Source organism: Sarcophilus harrisii, chromosome 3 (assembly GCF_902635505.1).
Source record: "Sarcophilus harrisii chromosome 3, mSarHar1.11, whole genome shotgun sequence".
NCBI classification, from domain to species: domain Eukaryota; kingdom Metazoa; phylum Chordata; class Mammalia; order Dasyuromorphia; family Dasyuridae; genus Sarcophilus; species Sarcophilus harrisii.
The window spans coordinates 570,997,742-571,022,834 of NC_045428.1; the positions used below are offsets into that span (position 1 = coordinate 570,997,742).

The window sequence follows — 25,093 nt, forward strand, 5'->3', positions numbered from 1 at the left end:
CAAAAAAGTGATCTTGGATATTGGCTCTCATATGTTCATTTTAAAAAATTAAGTTCGAGTTCAGATGATAGAAAATGCTGAAAATCTGCCCATTTGACAAATGTCCACTTTTCTTGTTCAATATTATAATTTTACTGAATTTCATTTTTTGGCTACAAGTCTAGTTCTTTTGATTGTCAGTAGATATGATTCCAAGACCTGCAGTCATTTATTGTGGCTGTTAATAAGTCCTGTATCATTTTAATCGTAGCTCCAGTGTATTTGAATTGTCTTTTTCTCGTTTCTTGCAAAATTTTCTCTTTGACCTGGGGGTTTCAAAATTTAGCAATAATATTCTTATATGTTTTCTACACAGGATCTCTTTGAGGTGGTGATCAGTGGATTTTTTCTATTTCTACTTTCCCTCATGTTTTATCACTCCAGGACAATTTTCTTGGATTATTTCTTGAATTATTGTGCCAAGGTTCTTTTTTTGGTCACAACTTGCAGGCAGTCCAATTATTCTTATATTTTCTCTTCTTGATAGTTTTCCAGATTTGTCATTTTTCCCATAAGATGTTTGACATTTTGTTCTATTTTCTCATTTTTTATAATGTTTTGTTATTTCTTGGTCTCTCATAGTTCATTGGTTTCCCCTTGTCCAATTCTAATTTTCAAAGAGTTATTTTTGTCTTTGAGATTCTGAATCTCCTTTTCTAGTTGGTTAACTTTGTTTTTCATAGTAATTGTTTTTTTAAAATTTTTTTTAGTTTTTTTAATATCTCTCATTTGATTTTTAAATTCTTTTTTGAGTTCTTCTACAAATTATCTCTGGGCAGGGAGCCATTTCATGTTACTCTTTAGGGTAGAAGAGGCCCTTTTTACTTCAGTGTCCTCCACTGAAGATAAACCCCAGCCTTCTCTATCCACATAGTAAGTTTCTATGGTGGGGTTCTTTCTTCTTTATTGATTCCTTTTTTTAAATTAAATACGAGATATTAATGCAAGCATCTCTAATTGTGGGGTAGGAGGATGGTGCCTCTGGCTTCACTTCAGCCCTCCCCTCTGACTTGGGACCCCAATCCAAGAACTCCTCCTCCTGCAAGTGCCCAAAGTCAGCAGCATCCCTGACCCACTGCTCCTGCACTCATGGGTGTGCCGGTTCTTTCTCATCAGGCCCTTTTCCCTGCATCACAGCTGGGCCTGGCATTCCTAATCAATCTTCCAGGACTCAGACCCCCCCCATGCTGTCTGGGAGTTGAAAGTCTCTTTGGTCCCTGTTGAGGCCCTAGCCAAACACAGCTAGTCTCAGGGATCCAAACTTGATGTCTTTAGATCTTCTCAGGTTATACCTGGAGGATCCCTGTTCTGCCCCAAGTCTTCTTGATTTTTCACCAATCAGTTTCCTCCCTGAGGTGCAAATTTGTTCAATTTGTGGGAGAAATCTAGAGAGCTTGAAATTTACCAATCCACTCTGCCGCCTTCCCAGATGCTCTGATTTTTTTGGAAAATTGATTTGGCAGCTGAAAGGAGGCTGCACTGGAATGGGGAGAGGCACGAGCCTTGGAAATCAATGAGGAGGCTATTGAAACATAGGTAAAGAAAGCTGGTGCTAGACTGTACATGGACCCCACACCAACACATCATTGTGATCTAACTAAAGAAGACCTTACTAGAGATTGGTCTTCCAAGGGCCTCGAGCTCCTTTGTGTAAGTAGAGATAAGGGGAAGAGAAATGCTGTTAGGATTTAAAAAAAAAACTGACAAAATTTGCTAACAGATTAGATATGTGGTTTGAGAAGGATGACAGAGCATAACTAGCATGAGCCAGGGTGAGTAAGGAGATACTGATGTCCTCCAAAATAATAGAGAAGTTTGGAAGAGGAGAGGGTTGGGAGAGGAGGAAGAGTTCTGGATATTTTGAGTTTGAGATGTGTATTGGACATCCAGTTAGATATATCCAGGATCTCAGGAGAGAGAATTAGGGTCAGATATAAAAAGAAATAATTTGTATACAAATGATAATTGAATGAATTCATGAGATCACCAAGCAAGGGAGTAGGTGGGAAAAGAAAAAAGGGCCCAAGATAGATCTGGGAGAACGCTCCAGTTAATGGACATGATGAAGACCCAGTAAAGGAGACTAAGAAATAGTCAGGGAGTAGGAGAACCAGGGGACAGAGTTAGGTTCTCTCTAACTTAGAGAGAAGTGAGGAGGTGATTGACAGACTAAGAAGGATGACGGTTGAGAGAAGGCCATTGGATTGGGCAAGTAAGAGATCATTAGTGACCTTGAAAAGAACGGGGTCAGTGGGATGATAAGGTTAGAAGACAGATTGTAAGGGGTTAAGACAAGAGTGAGAGAGAAGAAAGTGAAGGCACCTTTGCAGATGGCCTTTTCAAGTTTAGTTATAAAGGGCAAACCAGATAAGGGGATGATAGTAGGGATGGAAGAACCAAGTGAGAGTTTTTTTTTTTTTTTTTTTTTTTTTAAGATGGGGATCTATATGGGGAGTGAGGAAGAAGCCAGTAAAGAGGAAGATGACTGACAATAAATGAAATGAGGAAGACAGAAGTGATGGATGAAATGGGATCCCTTGAACAAGCGGAAAGGTTAGCCTTGATGAGGAATAAGGCAATTTTATCATAGCAGACAGAAAAGGAATGGGATTACTTGTGTATGTTGAGGAGTTTGCCTTGACAAGAAGGGGCACCTTGACATGCTAGACATGGTTGAAGGAGGAGATAATGGGGTGAGACATCTGAGTGCCTTGGAATAAAGAGATGTGAAGAAAAGAGGTTCTTTGGAAGACCACTGCTCTACTCTAGTTAATTGTGTTGGATTGGGATTCATTTGTACAAATGTATGTTGTCATTTTTGTTAAAGGTCCCCATTCTTATCTCATCTCTTCTCTTCCAAGTTGTGGTTCCTTTCCCTTGAATATTCTCTTTCGGTCTCTGTCTCTTTCTGTCTCTCCATGTCCACACATATAACAAGTCATCTCCTATTAGAATAGAAGCTCCTTGGGGACAGGGATTATCTTTGTTTTTTTGTTTTATATTCCTAGCATTTTCCTGATACATAGTAAGGGCTTAATAAATGTTCATTGGTTGATAATTGGTAATAAATGGAGAAGAGACAATTAAGACTAATCATTACCCTGGAGATGGGATAATCTAGTAGAGGGATGAGACAGATACACTCACAAGTCTAGTAAAAATCATATTACTCTCCTGCTTTAAAAAGTTCCAGTGGTTCCCTAGTCCTCTAGGATTTAGTCATAGTTCTCTCTTTGGGATTTAAAGCCCTTCCCAGTCCTCTACAGCCTAACTTCTCACATCCTTTTCCCTTGGCTCCCCTTCATTTACTCTGTTGTGGAATCTAACTGATCTACACTCAATGTTCTCCAAACCGGGCATGAGTATTTATGTCTGGCAGAGACCAAGAAAGGCTTGGGGGAGGTGTGGGATGTGTGGCCATCTGTGCTGCATTATAACCCAGACACTGGGGCCAAAAGGCATTCTAGGCGAAGGGCTATCATGCAGAGGCAGTGGGTATGGGGTGGGTCCACATCCTGCCTTAGACACATTAATAATGTGATGCTGAATAAGTCAATTAACTTCTCTCCAGCCTTGGTTTCCTCATATGTAAAAGGGGGACAATAACATCTCCCTTACAGGCGTGTTACTAGGATCCCATGGGATGACAAACTTAAGCATTTTTAAAGCACCATGCGAATGATGTTATCATTAATTGAATAGTAAAAATAAAGGGGGGCCCAGAAGGAAGATTTAAAGACAGTGAGGGATATTTTGGGTTTGGGTCACAGGGAGAATGATGAAAGAGAGGGAAGTCCAGAGGAACTGGTTAGGTTTTAGGTGAATAGAGCACCTGGCCTGGAATCAGGAAGCCCTGGCTTCAGGAATGGCCCCAGACACCTCCTGGCTTTGCCACACCTTTTTGCCTTGATTTCCTCATCTGTGACATCTGAGATGACACCTGAGGCCGTTTCTGGCTCCTGCTCTTTGATCCAGTTTTTGTTTTCAGTCACTGTGTAAAAAGGGCTTTGAAAACCTTAAAACCTCTAAGGATGTCTGCTCTCAAATTGTCCCCGACTTTCTCAGAGTCGGGGCTGCTCAAGTATGTCTCCTGCGCCATCTTAGGTGTGAATGGGCCTGGCAAAGCCCGTCCCGGCTGCTGCTGCTGCCCTGTACTTCTGCTGTCTGCGCTTCTTCTGGGGAAGGAACATTTCTGCGCACGGGTCCGGGTCAGGCTGCTCCAACGGGCTCAGCCTTGGCTTGGGAATATCATGTGCACACTCATGATACTGCCCAACCCATGCCCAGTGTCCACTTGCGGCTCTTCCACTTTTTTTTTCTTTTTGCTGAGACAATTGGGATTAAGTGACTTGCCCAGGGTCACACAGCCAGGAAATGTTAAGTGTCTGAAGCCAGATTTGAACTTGGGTCCTCCTGACTTCACCCCCTGCCCCACCTAGCTGCCCTAGCATGTCCACTCTTATCTGGGCTTAGACCAGGGTTGGGGACAGGAGGGAAGCCAAACAAGGGAGACAGCTGCTCTTTGTGTCCTGAAGGCAGACTTCAAAGAAGATGGGTTCAAATTCTGGCTCTGTCATTTGAACACCAGGAGCATCTCGGCAACTTATTTTCCACTTTTCTTGGTCTGGAATTTCTTGTGATAAAATGAAGGCTCGGACAATTCCAAAGGACTCCTGATGAAACACGTGGTCCATCTCCAGGAGGATCCTTTTGCTTTTTTTCTTTCCTTTTTCCTTCCTACCTTCATCTTTCTTTCTTCATCTTCTCTCCCTCCCTCTTGCCCTCCGTTTCTTCTTTCCTTTTTCTCTCTCCTTTCTTTTCTTTTTCCTTTTCTTCTTTCTTCACCTTTCCCTCCCTCCTTTTCTTTCTCCCTCCCTCTCTTCTTTTTCATGGCTACTGTGGAAATTTTTTTTTTTTTACACTACATACATTTGTAAATTTTTTTGGTCTTTTCAATGAGAAGAGGGAGGGAGAGAGGGAGGGAAGGAAAAAATTGCAACTGGAAATAAAACTGAATTTAAAAGAGGGAAAAGAAGAAAAAAAAATGATTGGGTTGGATCAGATGACCTTTAAGGTCAAGTCTTCCAGTTCCGATAGAGGGGCCTACGGCCAGGTCTCCACAGATAGTCCACTTGTGTACAGCTGAGAGCTGACTGCAGGAGGAGTCTTCAGAAATCAAGATGGGGTTGAGAAACACCAGTTCCGGGTTGAGCTTTATCCCCTTTTTCGGATGGCCCTGGGAGCGTTCTGAACCTCCCCTCTTCCTCTGGGGGGTGGGGTGACATCTGCCTGAGATTGCCAATGTTCCAGCTGCTCTCTGTCCTTGGGGTGACCTATGCATTCCTCCCTAACTCAGGAAGATCATCTCCACTGTTTACTTCTCCCATGACCTTTCCCTGCTTTCAAGTCTGATGGTCGAGGTGTGAGGTTATTATTGCCCCTGGGAACTATTTACACTTGGGTCTGCTGCTTGGGCAACCCACCTGTGCCTCCCTCTGGTTGAGGGAGCCCGGCCTGGCCCCAAGAGGCAGACCCAGGCCGGCGGGGGGAAGGAGGGGGTCCACTGCCCATCACTCTGCTCCTCGTTCTCTTCCCTTTCAATCCCCATTCAGTTTGACTCCAGGCTGCAGCCACCCAGGACCCCCTCCCCCCTTCCTGAATAATGGAAAAGGGCAGCACCCCTGAAGCTCCGAGGATCCATACATTTAGGATGAGAAGGGATCTCAACCCCTTCATTCTACAGAAGAGAAACGGGTCCATGGCCGGGGACTGAGGCAGAAGGTCACGTGGGCATCTAGGAGGCACAGCGGATAGTGCACCCGGCCCGGAGTCAGGAGGGCTTGAGTCCAAACCCGGACACTGGACAATTTTTAACTGTGTGCCTCTGGGCAGCTCACTTCACCCTGTTTGCCTCAGTTTCCTTATCTATAAAACAAGATGCAGAAGGGAATTGTAAAGCGCTGCAGTGTCTGAGACAAGAAAACCCAAACGGGGTCATGAGGAGTCAGTCACGAGTGTAGGTAAAGGCCGCATTTACCCCCAGTTCCTCAAATTACAGAGCTGGCGACCTGACCTCCAACATGAGCTCAGCTACCTTGAGCAACTCACTCCATTCTCTCTGTCTCTGGCAAGGCAGTTGGAGTTCACACAACTAGTGTTAAGTGTCTGAGGCCAGATTTGAATTCAGGTCCTTTGGGCCAGTGATCTATCCAGCTGCCCCCAACTCACTTCATTCTCTGTAGGCCTCCGTGTCACTGTATAGTAACTGAAGGAATGGGACTCGATAAACTTCCCACCTCTATTTCCTGTGCTTTTTGACCCATTTTATATCTCCTAACTTTAGTGACCAAGAAGCTAGAAAGTAGAAGGAAACCGACACAGGTAGAGAAAAGAATGCTGAATTTAGAGGTGGGAATTTGGGTCTCAATTCTGGCTTTGCTCTTTACTACCTTTGAGAAGTGTGAACATAAAATCTTGCACTTAGTATAACAAAAACCAATACCAGTATAGACTTGGGGAATCACGGATACGGGGGATGTTCTGAAAAAGACCTGGGGGTCAGAACGCACTGCAAGTTCCACGGGAACAGCAATGTGATGTGATAGCCACAACAGCTGACAAGATCTTGACCTGCATTAAGTGGGAGAATAACTTCCTCAGTCTTTAAGCCCAGGCAGAATGATTAATTGTTGGCACGTTACAGTGGAGATTCCTTGTTTATGGTTGAGACTAAATAAGTGATAAAGTCCCTTCTAACTCTCCAATTGTGTGGTTTTTTGACATCTGTAGTTATTATATATATTATACATTACATAATTATAAATCACATATATGACATAATGTGTATTTGTTTTGTTCACTATTCCCTATTTCATTGAGCCACACGTTTTGACACCTGTATGGTTCTAAGACCTCAGTTTCCTCAGCTGTAACCTTAGGGACCTGCATAAAGAAATGACCCCTGTGTTCCCTTCTGACTCTAAATCCAGGACACTGTTCAAATGCTCGGTTTAGGAGGTGAGAAATTGCTCTTCCTCCCCTCTGAGGACACAGCTCTGGTCTCCTCACACTGTCCAGGAGCCGAGTTCAACATGATTAATACTGAATGTTGCCCAGTCTTTCCTTACTGCTCCCGGTAGTTACCTCATCATGATGAGCGTTCCTCATTAGGCACATGGAGTTCCGCTCTGGGACATAGCTAACTAGTTGTTTCTAGATTTAATTTCCCTTTTAAGGACTGTAAGCTCCCCGAGGGCAGGGACTACCTTGTTTTTGTACTTGGATCTCCGTACTTAGCAGTGCCTGGAACCTAGTTGCTGTTGTTCAGTTATTTCAGTCTTGTAAAGACTCTTCATGACCCCGTGTGGGGTTTTCTTGGCAAAGGCACTAAAGTGATTTGCCTTCTCCAGCTCATTTTACCGATGAGGAAACTGAGGCACACCGGGGAAAGTGACTTGCCCACACAGTTATTGTCTGAAGCCGATTCAGGTCTTCCCAAGTGCAAGCCTTGTGTTCTATCACGTGCTGCCCACTTGCCAGAACCTAGAAGGCACTTAGCGCTCTGACTCACCGAGAACTGCTTGGGACTGTGACAAGTTAGGTCACTAGCCTGTGGTGACATAGCTGGGATAATTCAAAGGCAGGACTTGGGCCTCAGTCTTGACTCTGAGACGGGCTCTCTGACTGTCTCTGTCCATTTTCCTATTCTACCTTCTTGCCTGACCAAAAACCGCCAATTAGTTGAATGAATGAACCAGCTAGAGAGTGCTCTAGCAGCCCCCATATAACTTACACATTTTGGAATCTGGGTCTATCCAGTTTTGTAAACCAGAAGAAAAGGGGACTAGGTCATTCTCAGACAAGTCTACAATCAAGTACGTTGAGGGGCGTAGTTGGGATCTGAGCAGCCAGAACAATCCTGATTTGGTTCTCAAGAGAACAGACTTGTGATCTCAGGGTTCCTCTTCCTTCTTGCGGCCTGAATGTTCTGCACAGGCTCTAAAATGTCTCTTTGCAATGGCTGATTTGAACCCGCAGAGGTTACCGAGGTGTGGCTGAAGGGGCAATGATACAACCCAGGCGAGGAGCCAGTCTGGACAGCCTCTGGCCCATGGTCAATACCCATGTCTGCCAGGTGCAGGAAGCAGGGGATTGATTTTCATCTGGTTTCCTTTGGGGCTTGGGGGTGGGGGTGGGGGGTGAGGGATCCAGGAAGGCAGAGGGAGGTCACCCATTTGTTGTTCCAAGTACAGAGTGGTGAATGGGGGAAGCACCACAACCTGGGTCTGAGGGGAGGGGAGGAAGGGGCAGGGAACAGAGGGTCCAGAGAAGGAGCTCATGCTCTGTCGTTTTTTCATCCTTATTAATGAGGTGACTAAGCTGTGTTGTTTCTGAGCTGCCGAAGGACACCAAGAGTTTTCAATGCTCTTTAGGTTCAGGAGCCTGGGACAAGGCACTAGCTACCCAGAATTCATTACAGCTTGGTTCTTAGGGAACACCTAGAGCATAAAAAGAGAAGGGGGAAATAAGGGACATGAGTCTTTGAAGTCAATAAACTATTTTATTCCACAGGAAGGAGCCTTAACAGATCGGTGAGGGTACTGTTTACAGTGACAAAACAGATATCGGGATTACTTTCAAGATTGTTTTCTTACACATCTGTTATGGTAATGGTCGACGCAGCTGCTATAGAATCTGAGGCACAAATAATAATGGGAAATGGAGCTCCCCCCAGGGTCCCTCCTGTCTCCCTTCTCTGCCCCCACAACAGGGCGGAACATTCATGCCAGGAAGTGAGGCATTATGGGGACACGGACTCCGCTCTTCTTAATCTCATGATGGACAGGCAGGGCTAACATTTCCACTGAGAAAAGAAAGGCAACTGGTGTTAGGCAGCAACAACACTGGGTGGCCGGAGCTGGGGATCTGGGGTGCTTCTGACTTCCTGGACGCTGCTATAAAAGGGGCAGGGTCCCCTCTGCTTCACTTGCTCTTGGTAGGAATTGTTTTAAGGTAAAAAAAAAAAAAAAATCCAAATCAACCAAAAAGAAAAACCCTATCTAGAAACAGAACCATGTGTATGATAGAGGCAGCATGAAGGCCAGCATAGATCACAGCCAAATCCTGGATATTACCCTCCAGATACAAAATGGCAGCACTTTCTTAGGGCTAAAAAAAACCAAAAAAAGTTCCTTTACTGCAACCCGGGGAAAGCCAATAGTGACATATGGGAACAGGATTCTGGTGAAGTGCATCGAGTCCTCCTCCATCAGCCTCCCCCTTGCTGGAGGGGGTTCTTCGCGGGCCCTGAAGCCTCGTCACCAGGCAGATTCTAACCAAACACGAGCTGGGCTTCCATCCCCAACCATCCGCCCCGCGTCGCCTTGAGATCGGTGCTGAACATGACCCTTCCGTAGCTCAGATTTCAAAGTTGACTCTTGTGCAATGCTGAGGAGATTTTCAACTATTTAAAGAGTTGACTAAAATTAGAAAGGCGCTGCGGGTGGAGAGGTCATTTTGAACAGCAGCTTTCAGAGTCCCTGCGGGCCCACCATTTGGCAGTGCAGAGAGCTCTGTGGTTCCATGGGAGTGTATTTTGGCAGCAGCCGCGGGCCAGGGTGGCTTTCTCTGGGAACGATGTGCCTCTTCTACCCACAGACCAGTCACGTGGCTCCATTTCTGGAGGCCTGGAGCTCGGGCGGAGAAGGCAGCCCACTCTGGGTGTGGTGAGGTCCTTCCCTCCCTTTACGAGGGTCTGGTTTAGGAGGTGTTCAGTGATCACAAAGGGGCCTTTTCGAGGCAGAACCCCAGCTGGACGGAGGGCAAACGAAGGAGATGATCTGACTCTGGGAGTCCTTGCTCAGCTGGGTGTGAGAGCCTGTACAAATAGGAGTCCCCAGCAATAAGGAAAGACCTCTACTCTTCTGAAGCTTTGGGCCTTGTTTCACTCCTTAAAGGGGGACAAAGTGGGAAGGGACAAAGTTGTGGAGTCCAACAGGGCTGACTCCATGACGAGACTTTCTGCCTATGTGTTTGTGCTGAGGAAAACAGCATGAGAAATGCGTATGGGAGACACCAGCTTCATTTGTGTCTTGGATGGGTTTGAGTCACAAACCAAACATTAAAATCATCCACACATCCACTGGGGGTGTGTGTGTGGGTGTTCTTCACATAACAAATGTTTAAAAATCAAACAGTCTCACTTAAAACACAAGGAGCAAGTCAGCTCTAGGGAGAGGCCAGTCCTGAAGAAGGGTGTGTGGGAGGGGAAAGGGGGGAAACAAAAGTTTCAATCTGGGGGCCAGTCTGTTGTTGTGGAGGGCGAGAAAATGAGAATTTTCACCATGGATTCCATCTTGGGTAGGACTGCCTACACGGGCTCAACCCAGAGAGCCAAGGGCCATTTTTCAAAAGACACCATTGCTATTTCACTGAACAGAGTTGACCAACACATCGTTCCACAGCAAAACAAGATGTTCAGCCCAAGCCGCTTCCTTTCCTTAGCTTACAAGGACCTTCTCTCCATTTCTGTCGGCCTGGGGCGCCAGTGTACGGATCTGTCCCCATGTGCCTCCTTGCTGTTCTTCCTAGGGTGGGGCGTGTGTGTGTGGGAAGGTTGGAATTAGATTCATACTTGCTGTAATTTTCTGATGAAAGAAATGCTGTAATGAGGCTTCTTCACCCCAATTGTCATGGTCTTTCTTAGCAATACTACAAAGTGACCACTAATAACAAGCAGAGAAATACTCACAAAGTGTAACTTATTTTTGGTAAGGGAACACAAGTTAGTGTTGCTGTCGGGTGTTTTTCTCCCCAAAGATTTGGCTTACTGGTTATAAAGACAAAGCACTTCAAAAACAGCTTGTGAAAACAGAATCATCTTTCAACTGGGGGCAAGAAATGCACGGAGCAATTCATTCTGGAAAGCCCCACCCCTTGACAAAGAGGGGCTTTGGTATAGAACGCAGGAGACAGGACATCAGAGGAAAACCTACCAGCCTGCCTTGTTTCCCCTTCTGAGAAGGGGCAGGAACTTGCTTCTGGTTTGGAATGCTGAGCAGAATGCAGAGATTTGGATTGGGACTCCAGCCTGAACAATCAGACTTCCAAAGGCCTATTATAGCTCTTTAATATATATTGGATCTCAGCTAGATCCACTTCTATGAATACTTTAATTTTCTTTTAAAAATAATACATGACATTCCTCAACTCTCAAGTATATCTTCTATACAGAGTGCCCTGTAGTAAATGCATAGAATTAGTGCAATAAAAGATTTGATATAATTTTTAATTTCTTTACAGTAAATAAACCTTTACACACACTACAGGTCCTGCTCTGAAACTTTCTTATATATTTACAAGCGCACAGTTGTACATATATACATGTTAACAAAATACAGGGCCATCTAAAAGCTAAGTTCATCTCAGATGCATATTTTTGACGTTATTCAACCAACACCTTTTTAAAAATTCTTCCCCATAATCTTAAAGTGCCCCCAAATATTGAATGTAGTTTTTCTCATTTATATTTCCCCCTCAACAGTGCTCACTTTATCTTGTTCCTCAGATTTATTCGGCCAACAGAATGGGACTCTTCAGCCCTAAGGCTTAGGGGCTGGTGTCTGGTGGCTGTGCTCTTGTGGGCTGTTCGTTCTCTCTCTCTCTCTCTCTCAAGCAGGAGGGGTTTCTTCAGGAGTCCAGCTCCAACTGCTCTTGATTCTCACTGAGTCTCAACATAAGTTGTTGCTCATAGTAAAGGCTTTTTGCATAGTTTATTTCTTGGGATAATTTAACTGCAAGGATCTCTGATTTCACGTGGACCTGGAAGTCAGAGAAGAGGAATAAAGAATGAGGTTTAGAATGTGAAGTAGCATTGATGCGAAAGAACAATAGAAGGGTGGCAGAGTAAGGTGAGCAGTTGGCCCCAGCTTTGGAGCATGTCACAATTTTCTCAAGATGCTACAAATGGCCCAGACAGAACTGTACCTAGAGAACTCAAGCCCAAACCGGTCTTGTCCAATAAATGAAGAACAATTAACATATGAACAATCTAAGAACAATTGGCAACAGAATGTAAGGCTCCAGAGAGGTGTGGATTTTTTATCTGTGTTTGTAAAACTTAGAACAGTGCCCTGTACACAAAAGGCACTTAGCAAGTGCATGCTGAATTTGTTTGTCTATTCCTACTAGTGCCTGAAGCCACTGGCATAGCCAAAGTATGGTTGCTATGTTGGGCTCACTGGCATGAAATATAACATTTATAGAAATGAAAATGTGCTTCTCCTTCTCCCCATTTATTTTGTGCTTTAAAAAAGCTTTTTTGTTTATGTGTGCTTTAAAAAGAATCAGAATAATTTCCCAATCACTCTCTCTCTCCTTCCAGTTAGTGTGAATAATGAATCCCCCAAGTGGGAGCACTGTTCTGTTCTTCCCTCAGAAAGCTACAGGGCTGGAACCAATGACTATACTCTATACATAATTTTACCTTCCAACAGTATAGATTTGGACACATTGGTCCCTTTGGGACTGTTATTTGCACTAACTTTCTATATTAACAAGGAAAAATGGAAGGTAAACCTAACCAGTAACTCAGCCATCTGATAATCCATGCATCTTCTGGGTCCTGTTTCCATCTCAGCCCCAAGGCCTGAATGGGAAGACTTGCTTTCTCCTCTTTTCTCTGACCCATGTGGTCTGTAGCAAGAAATATACTTTCAAGAGCTAAGAGCTGCAATTACCCAGGCTATTTTTCACAAATCATCTTTAGAACAGAACTCACAGCACAGGTCACATACCACTATGTGATAGAACTAAACAAACTTGGGCCTTTTCTTGGAGCAGAGAGAAAGCTGAGAGACAGCTTAAAGGGAGCACAGAGCTTGCCTGAGGCAAGGTCTGGGGCTAAGACTGACAGTGGCCCCCCAGCTCTGACACCATGACAGTCCTTGGCCTGGGAACAAAGCTTACTTCACTTCAAGGACATTTCAACCTTCCAATAAACCTTTTTGGAGGACTCAGGGCTGCACTCTGTTTTTTTGTGATGTGCAGAAAACTTGAGTTTTGGCAGTTACAGAAACATGGAAATATAGACCGAGAGTTGGAAGCCATTCAACCTAACCCTCAAGGAAACCGAGGCAGGCAGCAGTAAAGTGACTTATTCAGGGCCACACCACTAGGAAGTGTCGGAGGCAGAAGTGGACTTCAGTTCTTCCTGTTTCTGTGCCCAGAGCCCTCGGTGTTGCCCCCCAGCTGCCTCTGTCATGACACTGAACAGTCCCTTAGCCCACAGAGCCTGCCCTCCCAAGAGCACCAGCCCTGCGGTCCCGTCAGCCCTGCAGTCCCGTCTGCCTTGCCCCTCTCCAAGGAGAGCATGGGATGCACAGCAGTCCCATTTGTAAGAGACCAGGGCTTCATGCCACCGGCTAGAGCTTGTATACCCTCTGATCAATAGTCTAACCTCAGGGGGCATCCCAATCACCAGGACTTCCTGGGACTGCTCCTGCTCTAAACCCTTGGATGACATCATGCACAAAAAGAGCTCTTAGAGAAAGGTTCCCTGCTGGTTCTCATCACTGCAGTGTGCAGCTGGAGAGGGGGCAGAGGAGCCAGGTGAGTCTCACCATTGGTTTCTGATGGGAAGGCCCAGGAATCACAACTCCACTGCTTGTATTCACAGCTTTCTTGGTCAGCTGCACATACACCTTCCCATGGTCTTTGGAGACAAGGCAATGGTAGAGGTCGTCATATCGGACTTCCAGGACGATGGCCTCTCGATCGACGTAGTCCCCGCTTTTTAGGAAGTAAACGGCTCTGGAGGAGATGAGGACGCAGTAGCTGTCGATGTTCTCGACAGCTATAAAGCTGGAGGGAGAAACCAAATAAGCAATAAGGTGCTGGTTGGCTGGTTCTCTCACTGGCACACATCAGAAAAGCTACTGCACTAGCAAGAAGACCATGGAGTCTTTTCCCAATCCCCCACCCTTTTTACAGTTAAATTTGTTGCTGATGATCAAATGTTGTTTGGAGTCAGAGTAAAATGGTAATATAACTTTTGGGGCAAATAATTGTTAGAAATTGAATATTTCTGTTCTTAATCCTAAATTGAGAACTGGAGAAATTAACAGTGAAGTAAAAAGTAAAGACACAAAGAGAACACAGTTCCCCAAGAAATGACTAAGCAAGCGAATGTTGTAAAAATGACCAGTCCCAATAGCAAACTGGCCCCAGCAAAGGTCTCTGGCCAGGGAAAAGGTGTGCAAAGTATCTTGATCTCTAGCATTGACCGTTATCTCAAGTCAAGACTGAATTAATCAGTAATAAATATTTATTAAGAGAGTTCTCTGTGCCAGGCACCGTGCTAAGTCATGGAACACAAAGTAGGGCAAAAACAAAGTCACTTCCCTGAAGGATCCCACATTCTAATGAAGGAAATGGTCAAATAAAAAAAATACATATAGGATATATGACACATAAAAGAGAGGGCACTGAAGGGAAAAACAATAGGGAGAAATGAACAAGGTCTCTCCTGCAGAGTGTGGAATTTGAGCTAACTTCTGAAGGGAGCCAGGGAATCCGGGAGGCACAAGCAAGCAGAAAGAACCTTCCAGATATGGCATACAGTTGGGGAACAGGCACCAGAGTCAGGAAACAGAGGGTTTTTTTTTTTTTTTTTTTTTTTTTTTTTAACAGGAAGAGCACATAGGGCAGTGTCAGAGAACTGTAGAGCAGGTGGAGGTTAGGAAGGGCTTTATATATGATCCTGGAGGTCACAGGAATCCTAATGGAATTTACTGAGCTCGGGGGCAGGGAGAAGAAATGAGAGCAAGAGGGAGAGAGAAAGAGAGAGAGAGGGAAGGAGGAAGGGAGGGAAAGAGATTGACTTTGAATATAAAACAGGATTTTGTGATCATTTTTGGAGATGATGGGGGAGAGTGTGACATGATCAGACTTGTGCTTTAGGAAATATCACTTTAATAGCTGAATGTCGGATGGAGAAGAATGGGGAGAGAACTGAAGTATATAGTCCCTAACAGCTACTGCAATAATCCAGGTATGAGGTGATGAAATTTTGTACCAGGGTGGTAGTAGAGTCAGAAAACAGAAAGGGATATATTTGAGAAATGCTGCAAAGATGAAATCAACAGACCTCAGCAACAGTTTGGATGAGAGAGGGAGAAATGTTTGTGAGTAGGGGGACTGGGACGATGGTGATGTGATGCTCTCAATAGTAATAGATGAATTTGGGGGCACAGTTTGAGGGAAAAATTAATGAAGTTGATTTTGGAAATATTAAATTTAGGTTAATGTTTAAGTTTAATAGAAGAGGTGTTAAATAAGACAGCACTCCTGAGTGCAGACCAAACTAGATCAAGATGTAATTGAAAAATATTTAACAAAATAAATAAAAATACAATAAAACTTAGATAGCATTACATTTTAAAAGTAAATATATACCTGACAGGGATTCTTATGTACATATTAGTGGCTTTTCTTTCTTTTTTTCCCCAAAATTTTTATTTTCAGTTCCAGTCTCTCCTTCCCTTCACCCTCCCCCTGCCAAGAAGACAAGAAATACAATATACATCATATAAAGTGAGGCAAAACATATTTCTACATTAGTAATACTGAGGAAAAAAGCAAGAAAAATGAGGAAAAAAATGATTCAACCTGTACTTATCAGTTATCAGTTTATCAGTTCTCTCTTAAGAGCTGAACAGCATTTATTATCATGAATACTTTGAAAATGTCATAGGTCATTGGTTTTGATCAGAATAGCTAAGTCTATCACAGCTGACTGTTATTACAATATTGCTGTTCCAGTTCAAAATGTCTCACAAGTGGTTTGAGATGTGAGACTAGAGGTGAAGAGAGAGGGCTGGATCACTATATTTAGGGAATCATCTTTACAGATATAATTGAATCCATGGGAGGTGATAAGATCAAGTGAAGCAATATAGAGAAGAGGACTCAGGACAAAGCTTGCCGGGCTACTCATAATTAATAGGCATGACCTGGATGAGAATCCAGTAAAGGAGACAGAGAAAGAATGGTCACCTATGTAGGAGGAGAACCAGGAAAGAATGGTGTCCTGAAAACCCAAAGAGAGATCAAGGGAAAGAGAGAGGTCATCAAAGTGAAAGGATATATTGAGGTGAGTGAGATTGCAGATGTTGAAAAGGCCATTGATTTTGGCAGCAAGAGGCTTCAGAGGGTTTAGAAAAGGGTGAATGGAGAAAAAGTGAAAGCACTGAGTACAGGTAGCTTTTTCAAGGCCTTTAGTTAAAAACAAAGAGGAGAGTTGTAGGACAATGGCTATTGATATTAAAGGGAAGAGGTTTATTTTTGTTTTTTAGAAAGCTGGGGGAAACCTGGGTATGTTTATAAGCAGCAAGGAAACATCCTAGGATTGGGGGAAAATGAGGATGAGAGTGGGGGCAATCTGTTAGAAAAGAAGGGACAGGATCAAGAATGATTACAGAGGGTTTGTCTTGGTAAGGAGGAAGGCCACATCTTTATGCTAGCCAAGGATGACAGAAGTATTCATAGGAGAAGACAGGTAAGTGATTTGAGATGAAGAGGTGAGAAGCTGAAGGGGTTCTTGGCAAATGGTTTTTATTTTATTTTATTTTTGCTGAATATTCTCCTACAGGTATATCGTTATGTATGTTGAAGTCTGGGAGTCAGGAGGTAGAAAAAAGATTGTGAGTCAAGCTCTGAATTCATTAGGGAGGGAAAGAGAATGTTGTGTGAGGTCAGTGGATAAAGCTCTATAAGAAGCAATGACTGGTAGAGGAAGAGTTTGAAAGCAGCAGTGAGCAGAGAGTAGTCGGGAAGTATGACTAGGACAGCTAGTGTTGGAGAAAGAGACCAAGGGCCTGAAGATAGAAGGAGTGAGATAGGAAAAGAATTCAGATGAAAGCAAATTTGTTAATTATGGAGTCAGTATTTCAGGGAGCATAAGCCCTGGCTGTCTAAACTGCAAGGGCTTTTAAACAACAAGGTTGCAACATCAAAAACAGGAAAAAGTCACAGTGCTAAAGGTTAAATGCTGACCACTGACCTGCCCTAGTTGCTTTAGAACTTGTGACCCTGATGGAATTGCACAACAGCTCTGTACAGGTCAGCCTCCACCTGAGGGCCATGTGAGGTCCTGTCTCATGGCCAGAGCCGGAGGCACAGCAGAGCAGGATGCAGGCAAGCCCCAAGATGGACAGCCAGGACATGCTCTATGACTGCTGTAACTTCACCTCCTGAAACTCAGAGGACTACAAGGGCAGCTGTGGTTCTTCTTCTTTAGAGAGGAGCCCTGCTGGCTCCATGATCAGAGCACATACAGTGATTTTTATGTCCAGCCAGGCTCTTATGTGAGCTGAGGGCAGGGCCTGGATTTAATTTGCCTTTTACTTTCTTCAATGCTGATCACAACATGAACTGACATGTGCATCCCACCAATACATATAATGCAGTTGGCAACAGATGACCTTGAATGCTTTGTTAACACCAAGTCTTTTTCTGTGCCTTACACCTGGAGAGTGTAAAGAGCCCCAAAGTCAAGAATAAGGAAGTCCAGGTTCACCCTAATCCTACCCCACACTAACTCTATGGCCATAGCTAAGGCATTTTGCCCCTTTGGGCCTTAGTTTCCTTAGCAGTAAAAGGAGTGTTTCATTAATTTCATAGTTTCTCCTTGTGCCCCAATCCTAGAGGAAGGGATCTTAAAATCAATCTGGTTTCATTTTACATTTGGGGAAACTGAGGCTGAGAAATGATTTGCCCAAGGTCACACAAGTAGTAAATGAGGTTGATGACATATATACATCCTGCCCCCTACCCCTTCTCCCCATCCCCCCACCCTGCTATAATATTCATTTGTTCTCCATTCCTTTCATCTTACAGATCTTCCATATGTGTGTGCGTGTTATCAGGCCTGGGGCCTTTTATACAAGAGAAATAGTGCAAATTAATTTTTTTTTTTTTGCATAAACTATCTCACTTAGAAAAAGGAATCCATCATATGAGCAGAGACTGAGGTTGCTAGAATATCAAAGGTCTTCAAATATCAAAGACATGAAATCCTCTTGTTAGTAACTCAAGTTAAGGACTTATTGTTCAGGGCTTTCATATTTAACCTGGCCTTACTCTGTGATCTTTTCTTACTCTCATTGGTTGTGCCTTTTGCCATGATAACTACTAGCATAAGAAGAGGGGTTTCTCTGCCTGTCCCTTCCTTATGGGATTTGTTCAGATTCTGCTGCCCTGGGAAGAAGGGCATTCACTGGTACTGCTCATCCTACCCTAATTTTGGTCCCTGAAAAACCCTTCAGGGACCATTGCTAGGCTATTAACATTTGAAGATATGGAGTGTTAGGCTCCAAATGTTTCTTTTTCTGTCTTAAGAGTTTCAAGGCTTTTGTGGATTTCTGTATCATAACTGAAAGACTAAGACTAAAGATTGGTTGTAGTTATGACTCTGTTACTAATTAGTAGCGAGATCTTAAAGTGATTTAACCTCCTTGTGCCTCAGTTTTCAAATCAGCTGTTTTCAAAACAGACTCTAAGGAAAATGTGGCTTTTCCACTGGAACTACATGGACACCAAGAAAAAAATAAAGCAAGAAATTAAAAACAAAAGAAATTAAAACTCCTGTAAAAAAAACTGAAAGACAATTTAATACCTTAACATGGAATTTCCAAAAACTACAATAGTCCAAACAGAAATCGGTGACTTCATGAAACAGCAAGAAACAACTGAATAAAATTTAGAAATTGAAAAAAGGGAAGAAAATGTAAGAGACCAAGAATTGACCTGGAAAGCAAGTCAAGAAAAGAAGGAACTTAAGAATCATTGAACTCCCAGAAAAGCATTAAAAACAAAAACAAACATAGACACTGGGATAATAAATTAAAAATTGTCAGAATCTATTAGAACCAGAGGGGCAAACAACAATGAAACAAGTGCAACTATTGGTAGCATGTTAAAAAGAAGGAATAGTCAGAAGCAAAACAAACTTCCTGATTCTGAAGGGGAACATTAAAAAGAAGAAAAAAGAAAATTAAAAAAACCAGAATCTAAGGGGATGTTTTAAATTGCCTCTCAGACAACTAGAGAATGTCTGAACAAATTGGAATACAAATGTAAGGGAGCATTATTGTACTGTAAGAAATGGTGAAAGGCAATTTCAGAAAACTCTGGGTATTATGACTTGAAGCAGTAAAGTTAAAAGATTCAGAAGAACAATTTAAATAGTGACAATGTTGCAAACTGATCAAAGCAATGATGTATCCTGTCTCCAATACATTTCTGGACACAGCTACTTTGTGGGTTCATTTTACTTGGCCATGCTAATTTGTTACAGAGTACAAGGGTTACAAAAATGTTTCCCCCTTTCTAATTAATGTGGAAGTTGGGAAGAAGCATGGGGAGTGAGATATAGCAACAGTGATGCTAATAAAAAAAAAAAGAGGCCCATTGACACATTTTTAAAAATGCACTGAAGAGAACCGGGAGGAAGTTCCTAAGAAAGTACAAAGTGATAGGAAGGAGGGGGCATGGGAAGAATCCAAGTCTTAACTATAACACAAAAATGAGCAGTGAACACACACACACACACACACACACACACACACCCACCCACCAAACTCAACAGGGAAAACAATGAGATCAGGGAGCCAGATGGTTAAGATGAGGAAAATAAAGGGGAGGGAAAAGTCACAAGTGAAACAAACTCCTTGATCTTGAAGGATAAATTGAAAAAGAGGAAAAAAGAAAACATAGACTCTTCGAAGTAATTGAGATTCCCCCTTAGTCCACTGGGGACAACAAAATGGTAAAGAAAAACAGCCTTGAAAGCTTTTAAGAACCCTGCCCCAGGTGATGACTAACCACGTCTTTCTCCAGAAGACCAGGATGACGCCTGCTGCCCACTTCCTGACCAAGAAGGGACATTTTGGGCTATGGCCACCACAGGAATATATACTTTGTTTATTTTTCTTTTAATTTTTTAAAAAATATTTATTTTGAGAAAAGAGTAAGAAAAAAAGGAAAACAGAAAAAAAATGCAAAACAAAATAATGCAAAACAGAAGAGAACATTGTCATGTGTCCAGCAGAAGATCAGGGAAGATTCAAAATATAACAACAAATTACTAGATCAAGAAAGTATATATATTAGTAGAAGAAATTATATTCATGAATGACCATTTTTTTACTTCCTTGCAAACTGTTTTTTGGTTCTCTGCTGTTCCCCTTATTTACTTTTTTTCCTTTTTCTCCCCTTTCATTTTCCCTATTACTCCCAAGCAAGCTATATTTAAGATACACACACACACACACACAGACACACACACACACTGACACCCACCCCGTACACACACGCATCTTTCATCCTTGCTGCCTCTTTAATTAAATTCTGCTCCATAACTTGCCTTGCTATTAATTAACCTCCCCCCATACCCAAGGGGGATTCCTCCCTTGTCTTCTCTTATCTTTTCCTTCCCCATCTGCCCATCCTCCCCCCCTATTTCTTTATAGATTTTGGAAGATGCTATACCTTCAAGGTATATATGTAGCATGACCTACTGTAACCATTCCTGATGTGAATAGGCTTTCAGGACTACCAACTCTCCTCCTCACTCTAGTGCCTTTGTGTCTATTCTTTCTTTGCTATTTGTATAACGTGATTGTTATTTTTATCTTAACTCTGCCAAACTTTCTTTTGAGCTACCCTATTGTTGATGTGAATCTCATATATACATACATGTGTACATATATATAAAAAACAAATAATTTGTCCGTGCAGTTTGTCCATATTAAGTTTCTTAACATTGAGCTTTCATATTGGCTCTTATATGTTAAATTTTCTGTTAAATTTGGGTATGGTTGATAGAAAGTACTAAAAACCTGCAAGTTCATCGAATGTTCATTTTTTTTTTCTCATTCAAGATTATAGATAATTTTGCTGGATATGATATTTCTGGCCACAGGCCTAGTTCTTTTGATTGTCTGTAGATATGATTCCAGGACCTGCAGTCTTTTATTGTAGCTGCTTGCTAAGTCCTGTACCAATCTAATTATAATTCCAGCATATTTGAATAGTTTTTGTCTTGTTTCTTGCAAAATTTTCTCTTGGAGGTTTCAAAATCTGGCAATGATATTCCTTTGTGTTTTCCATACAAGATCACTTTGAGGTGGTGATTGGTGGATTTTGCCTATTTCTACTTTCCCCTCATGTTCTACCACTCCAGGAAAATTTTCTTGGATTACTTCCTGCATTATTGTATCAAGGTTCTCTTTTAGGTCAGAACTTTCTGGCAGTTCAATTATTCTTATGTTTTCTCTTCTTGATCTGTTCTTCAGATCTGTCATTTTTCTTATAAGTTGTTTTACATTCTGTTCTATTTTCTTATTCTTTATAATCTGTTTCATTATTTCTTGGTCTTTCATAGTTTCATTGGCTTTCCCTTGTCCAATTCTAATTTTCAAAGAATATTTTCATCTCTGAGACTCTGTACGTCTTTTTCCAGCTAATTAACTATTAATTAAGTTTCTTGTTTTTCTTGGATGGTTTTACTTTTTTTCTTTAGTTTATCCTCAATGCATCTCATTTGATTTTTTAATTCTTTTTTGAATTCTGCTATAAATTCTCTCTGGGTAGGGAGCCATTTCATATTACTCTTTAGGGAAGAAGTTTTTTTTTTTTTTTTTTTTTAAACTGAAGTGTCCTCTTCTGAAGATGAACCCCCATCTTCCTTGTTCCCATAATATGTTTCAATGGTTGGGTTCTTTCTTCTTTGCTGGTTCTTTTTTTTTCTTAAGTAAGAGGTATTAGTGTAGGCACATCTAATCATGGGATGGGGGATGGTGACTTAGACTTCCCTTCAGCTCTCCACTCTGACCCGGAACCCCAAACCAAGAGCTCCATCCTCGTTCACGTGCCCACGACTAGCAGTGCCCCTGCCCTTTTGCTTCTTCACTCAACAGATGCTGGTTCCTTCTCACCCAGGGCCACGTCTCAGCAGCATAACTGAGCCTGGTGCTCCCAATCAGTTGAGGTTCACTTAGTCTTCCTGGACTCAAACCCCAACTCCACAAACAGTCCAAAAGTTGAAAGTCTCTATGCTTCCTGCTGAGGCTCCAGCCAAACCCAGCACTTCAGACAGGTTAATGCCCAGCTCAGGCCCTTTCTTCAGATCTTCTCAGGTTGTATCAGGAGGACCCCAGTTTTGCCCCAAGTTGTCTAGATTTTTTTATGAATCTATGTTTGCCCTGAGACACAAATTTGTTCTATTTGTGGGGGAAGTCAGGGGAGCTTGAAATTTATCAACCTATTGTACTGTCCACTATCTTCCCTGAATCCTTTTTTTAAACAAGCATTTTCCTTCCTTCCTTTTCTTGGTTAATGGAGGATGAAGGAATGATGGGAGAAAGGAACAATCTTGATGTCCAAAAAGTAAGGGTCATTGTAACATTAAAAAAAAATGCATAAAAAATAGAAGGAAGTAGATCATCAGGACAGTTTCAAAAGTAATATATATTTTTAAAAGTAAGCAATGTGAAATGGAGATTTAGAGTTTTGTATAAAATCTTTTTTTCTCTGCTTTGCTGTGTGTATGGAAATACTCTTGTGGTATTTAAGTTCAGAATAAAAACCCAAGCTTTAAAAAAAAAAGTGTACTGTGAATAATTCACAGAGGAGTAATACACATGCAAATAATTAAGAATTAACTCTACCATCCAAAGGGAAGATGCATCCTAGCTTAATAAAGAGTGATAATGAAAGACAAATTCCTAATCTTGAAACTTTGGTTTTTCTGGAAGGCTTAAAAAAAAAAAAAAAAACCCTCAACAGAACTCAGAGCTGGAAAAGCTCTAGACCAGAAATTACTTCATTTGACACATGAGGAAACTGAGCCCCAGAAGTGATTTCCAAAGTCATATGGCTCAGAATTCAAGTCTCCTAGATCTTGATGCATTGTTCCTTTTTCCACATTATACTATTTTTCTTTGATGATTTCATATGCATTGGTTCTGTTTCTCTAGCTGTCTTGAAAGCTCCTGAAGGAAAGGGGTATCTTTTATTTTTAAGCACTCACAGCATCTCCCAAGGGGCTAAATTCCCCCAGAATATTTAGCAAAGCTATAGCCCACTCCCCAGCAGGCACCCATGATGAAAGTTAGGAATGATTTTCCATTTGGCCACAGCATGTATGGCTCAGAATTCCAACAGTTTAAGCCTAAAATAGAAATCCCCGGTGGCCATTAGTGGCCCGGCCCACTTCCATGGAATTTATCATGTCCCAGGCTCTCAAAGTCTCCAGGGAGAGAGGTTCCAGCTTAACCAAGTTTAATAGAATCTGAAATCATTTCTCTCCAGGTTAAAGCAGGGATAGGGGTGGAAAAGAGAATCCACCGAGCATTAGAAAGTAATTATGTCCCCAGAGACCAGAGGATCCACTAAAGTCTGTTAGAATTTGGACCTGATTATGCTCGAAAACAGGAAACTGCCAATAGATCTCAAGCTTGTCAAAGGCTAGTAAGATGGAAAAAGAGGACGTGGGGGAAGCCTCTCCAAGGGTACAGGCAGAGCTGGACAGCAAGGTCACCAGAAAGAGGAGGGCAGAGCAGTGGAAGGAAGGAATCACTAGAAAGGAAAGGAGCCATCTGCTCGTTGTAGGGCAAAAACTCAAGGGTTTACGAGATTGGATTTTTCTTCCTTCCGAAGAACAGGGAGTGTTCTCCTGCTGCTTTGGCACCACCAGCAGCTGACACATGAACTTTACAAGGGGCTGAGGTCTTTCAATAAGGGCAGTTCCTCTTAACACCCATGGCTGGGGTTGTTGAAATTAATTGTGCTCTCTCTGTACACACAGAAATACTTTTATAGGTTTTAAAATAGACTTCTTTCCAATGTGTCTCTGCTCCTGCCCTTCTATCCATAGCTGGTCACAGGTCCTTAGTCCTACCCACAGCCTCTTCTGCAGACTTTGAAGTATTTGAGCTGGGACAGGGCTAAGGCTTGGAGGTTCTGGGCTGGAGTCTGGGCTTTGTCACTAAGTCACCCCAAGCAGAACCTTCCCCAAATCATGTGATTGCTCTCGGCCCAGCTATCACACATATCTGTTCAGTATGATGACAACTATCAGTTTCCTTACAAGGTTGTTGGGACAAAGTCGAATGAAACTCCTAAATATGAAATGTTTTTATAAAAGGAAAAGCAGCACGTTTCTTGGTCCTTTACAAGAGGCATCCCCCCATCCCGGGCTGCCCTTCCAGCTTTCTTAGGAGATCTCATAACTAGAGAAATGCAGGCAGAGGAAGAGTCTTCAGCACCCAAAAAAAAAAAAAAAAAAAAAAAAAAAAAAAAAAAAAAGGCAGGACAGAAATAGAGGGAGGAAGAGGGACTGCCTGGGGTAACAAGCACATTGCCCCAACACCAGCATCTGCAGTCCTTTCTGGATAGAAATTGTCAGGAAGACTGAAGGGCTTCTCAGCAGTTTCCTCCTCACCCTTTCCTGGTTCCCCTTCACCAATTCTCCCCCCCTTCTCAAGCCAAGGATACCCAAAGCAGGAAAAGTACTGAGAACACAAGTGAACTGAACTCTTGTATGCTCTGGACACAAAGAGCACCTGTGTCTGTGAAGCAATTAGAACTGATTTCCCTGATGTGGGGAGTCCTTCTTTATAATACTTTATAGTTTTCTAAAATGCTTTCCTCTCCCAGACCCTGTGAGGTGGAGAGGGCAAGTCCTTGTACTATTCCCCTCCTTTTACAGAGAGGTGGAAATTATTTGGTTGGAGTCACAAAGCTTAGGCCTCCTGTGGCCGAGCCTGGTGTCCCAGCCGGTCCAGCTCAGCCCCTGGGGCAGTGGAGGCAGGTTGGCCTTCCCAGTCAGTACCTTCATATTGTCTTTCTTTCCTTTTCTGCAGCCTTTGCTGACACTACCCTGAGAGCTTTGCCCTCCATAACTCCTCAATGAACCTTTCAAGAGCCGCCCTGATGCCAACAAGCTCCTTGTTAGCTGCAGGTGCTAATGCTGCAGCCACAGATTTTATGGCTC

The 25,093-nt window shown here is 42.7% G+C and overlaps 1 protein-coding gene across 5 annotated transcripts in view; it reads right to left on the reverse strand.

The window, feature by feature from the left end:
• Positions 1-8,585: 8,585 nt before the first annotated feature.
• Positions 8,586-25,093, reverse strand: part of VPS13D (vacuolar protein sorting 13 homolog D) — a 326,196-nt gene continuing 309,688 nt past the window's right edge. For all 5 annotated transcript variants that reach the window (XM_031962837.1, XM_031962838.1, XM_031962835.1 and 2 more), the window contains 2 exons: positions 13,659-13,899; positions 8,586-11,859 (listed from right to left, as the gene is read on the reverse strand). In XM_031962837.1, coding sequence (XP_031818697.1) covers positions 11,728-11,859; positions 13,659-13,899 — 373 coding nt within the window. In that variant the 3' untranslated portion in view covers positions 8,586-11,727. The remainder of the gene's footprint in view (positions 11,860-13,658; positions 13,900-25,093) is intronic.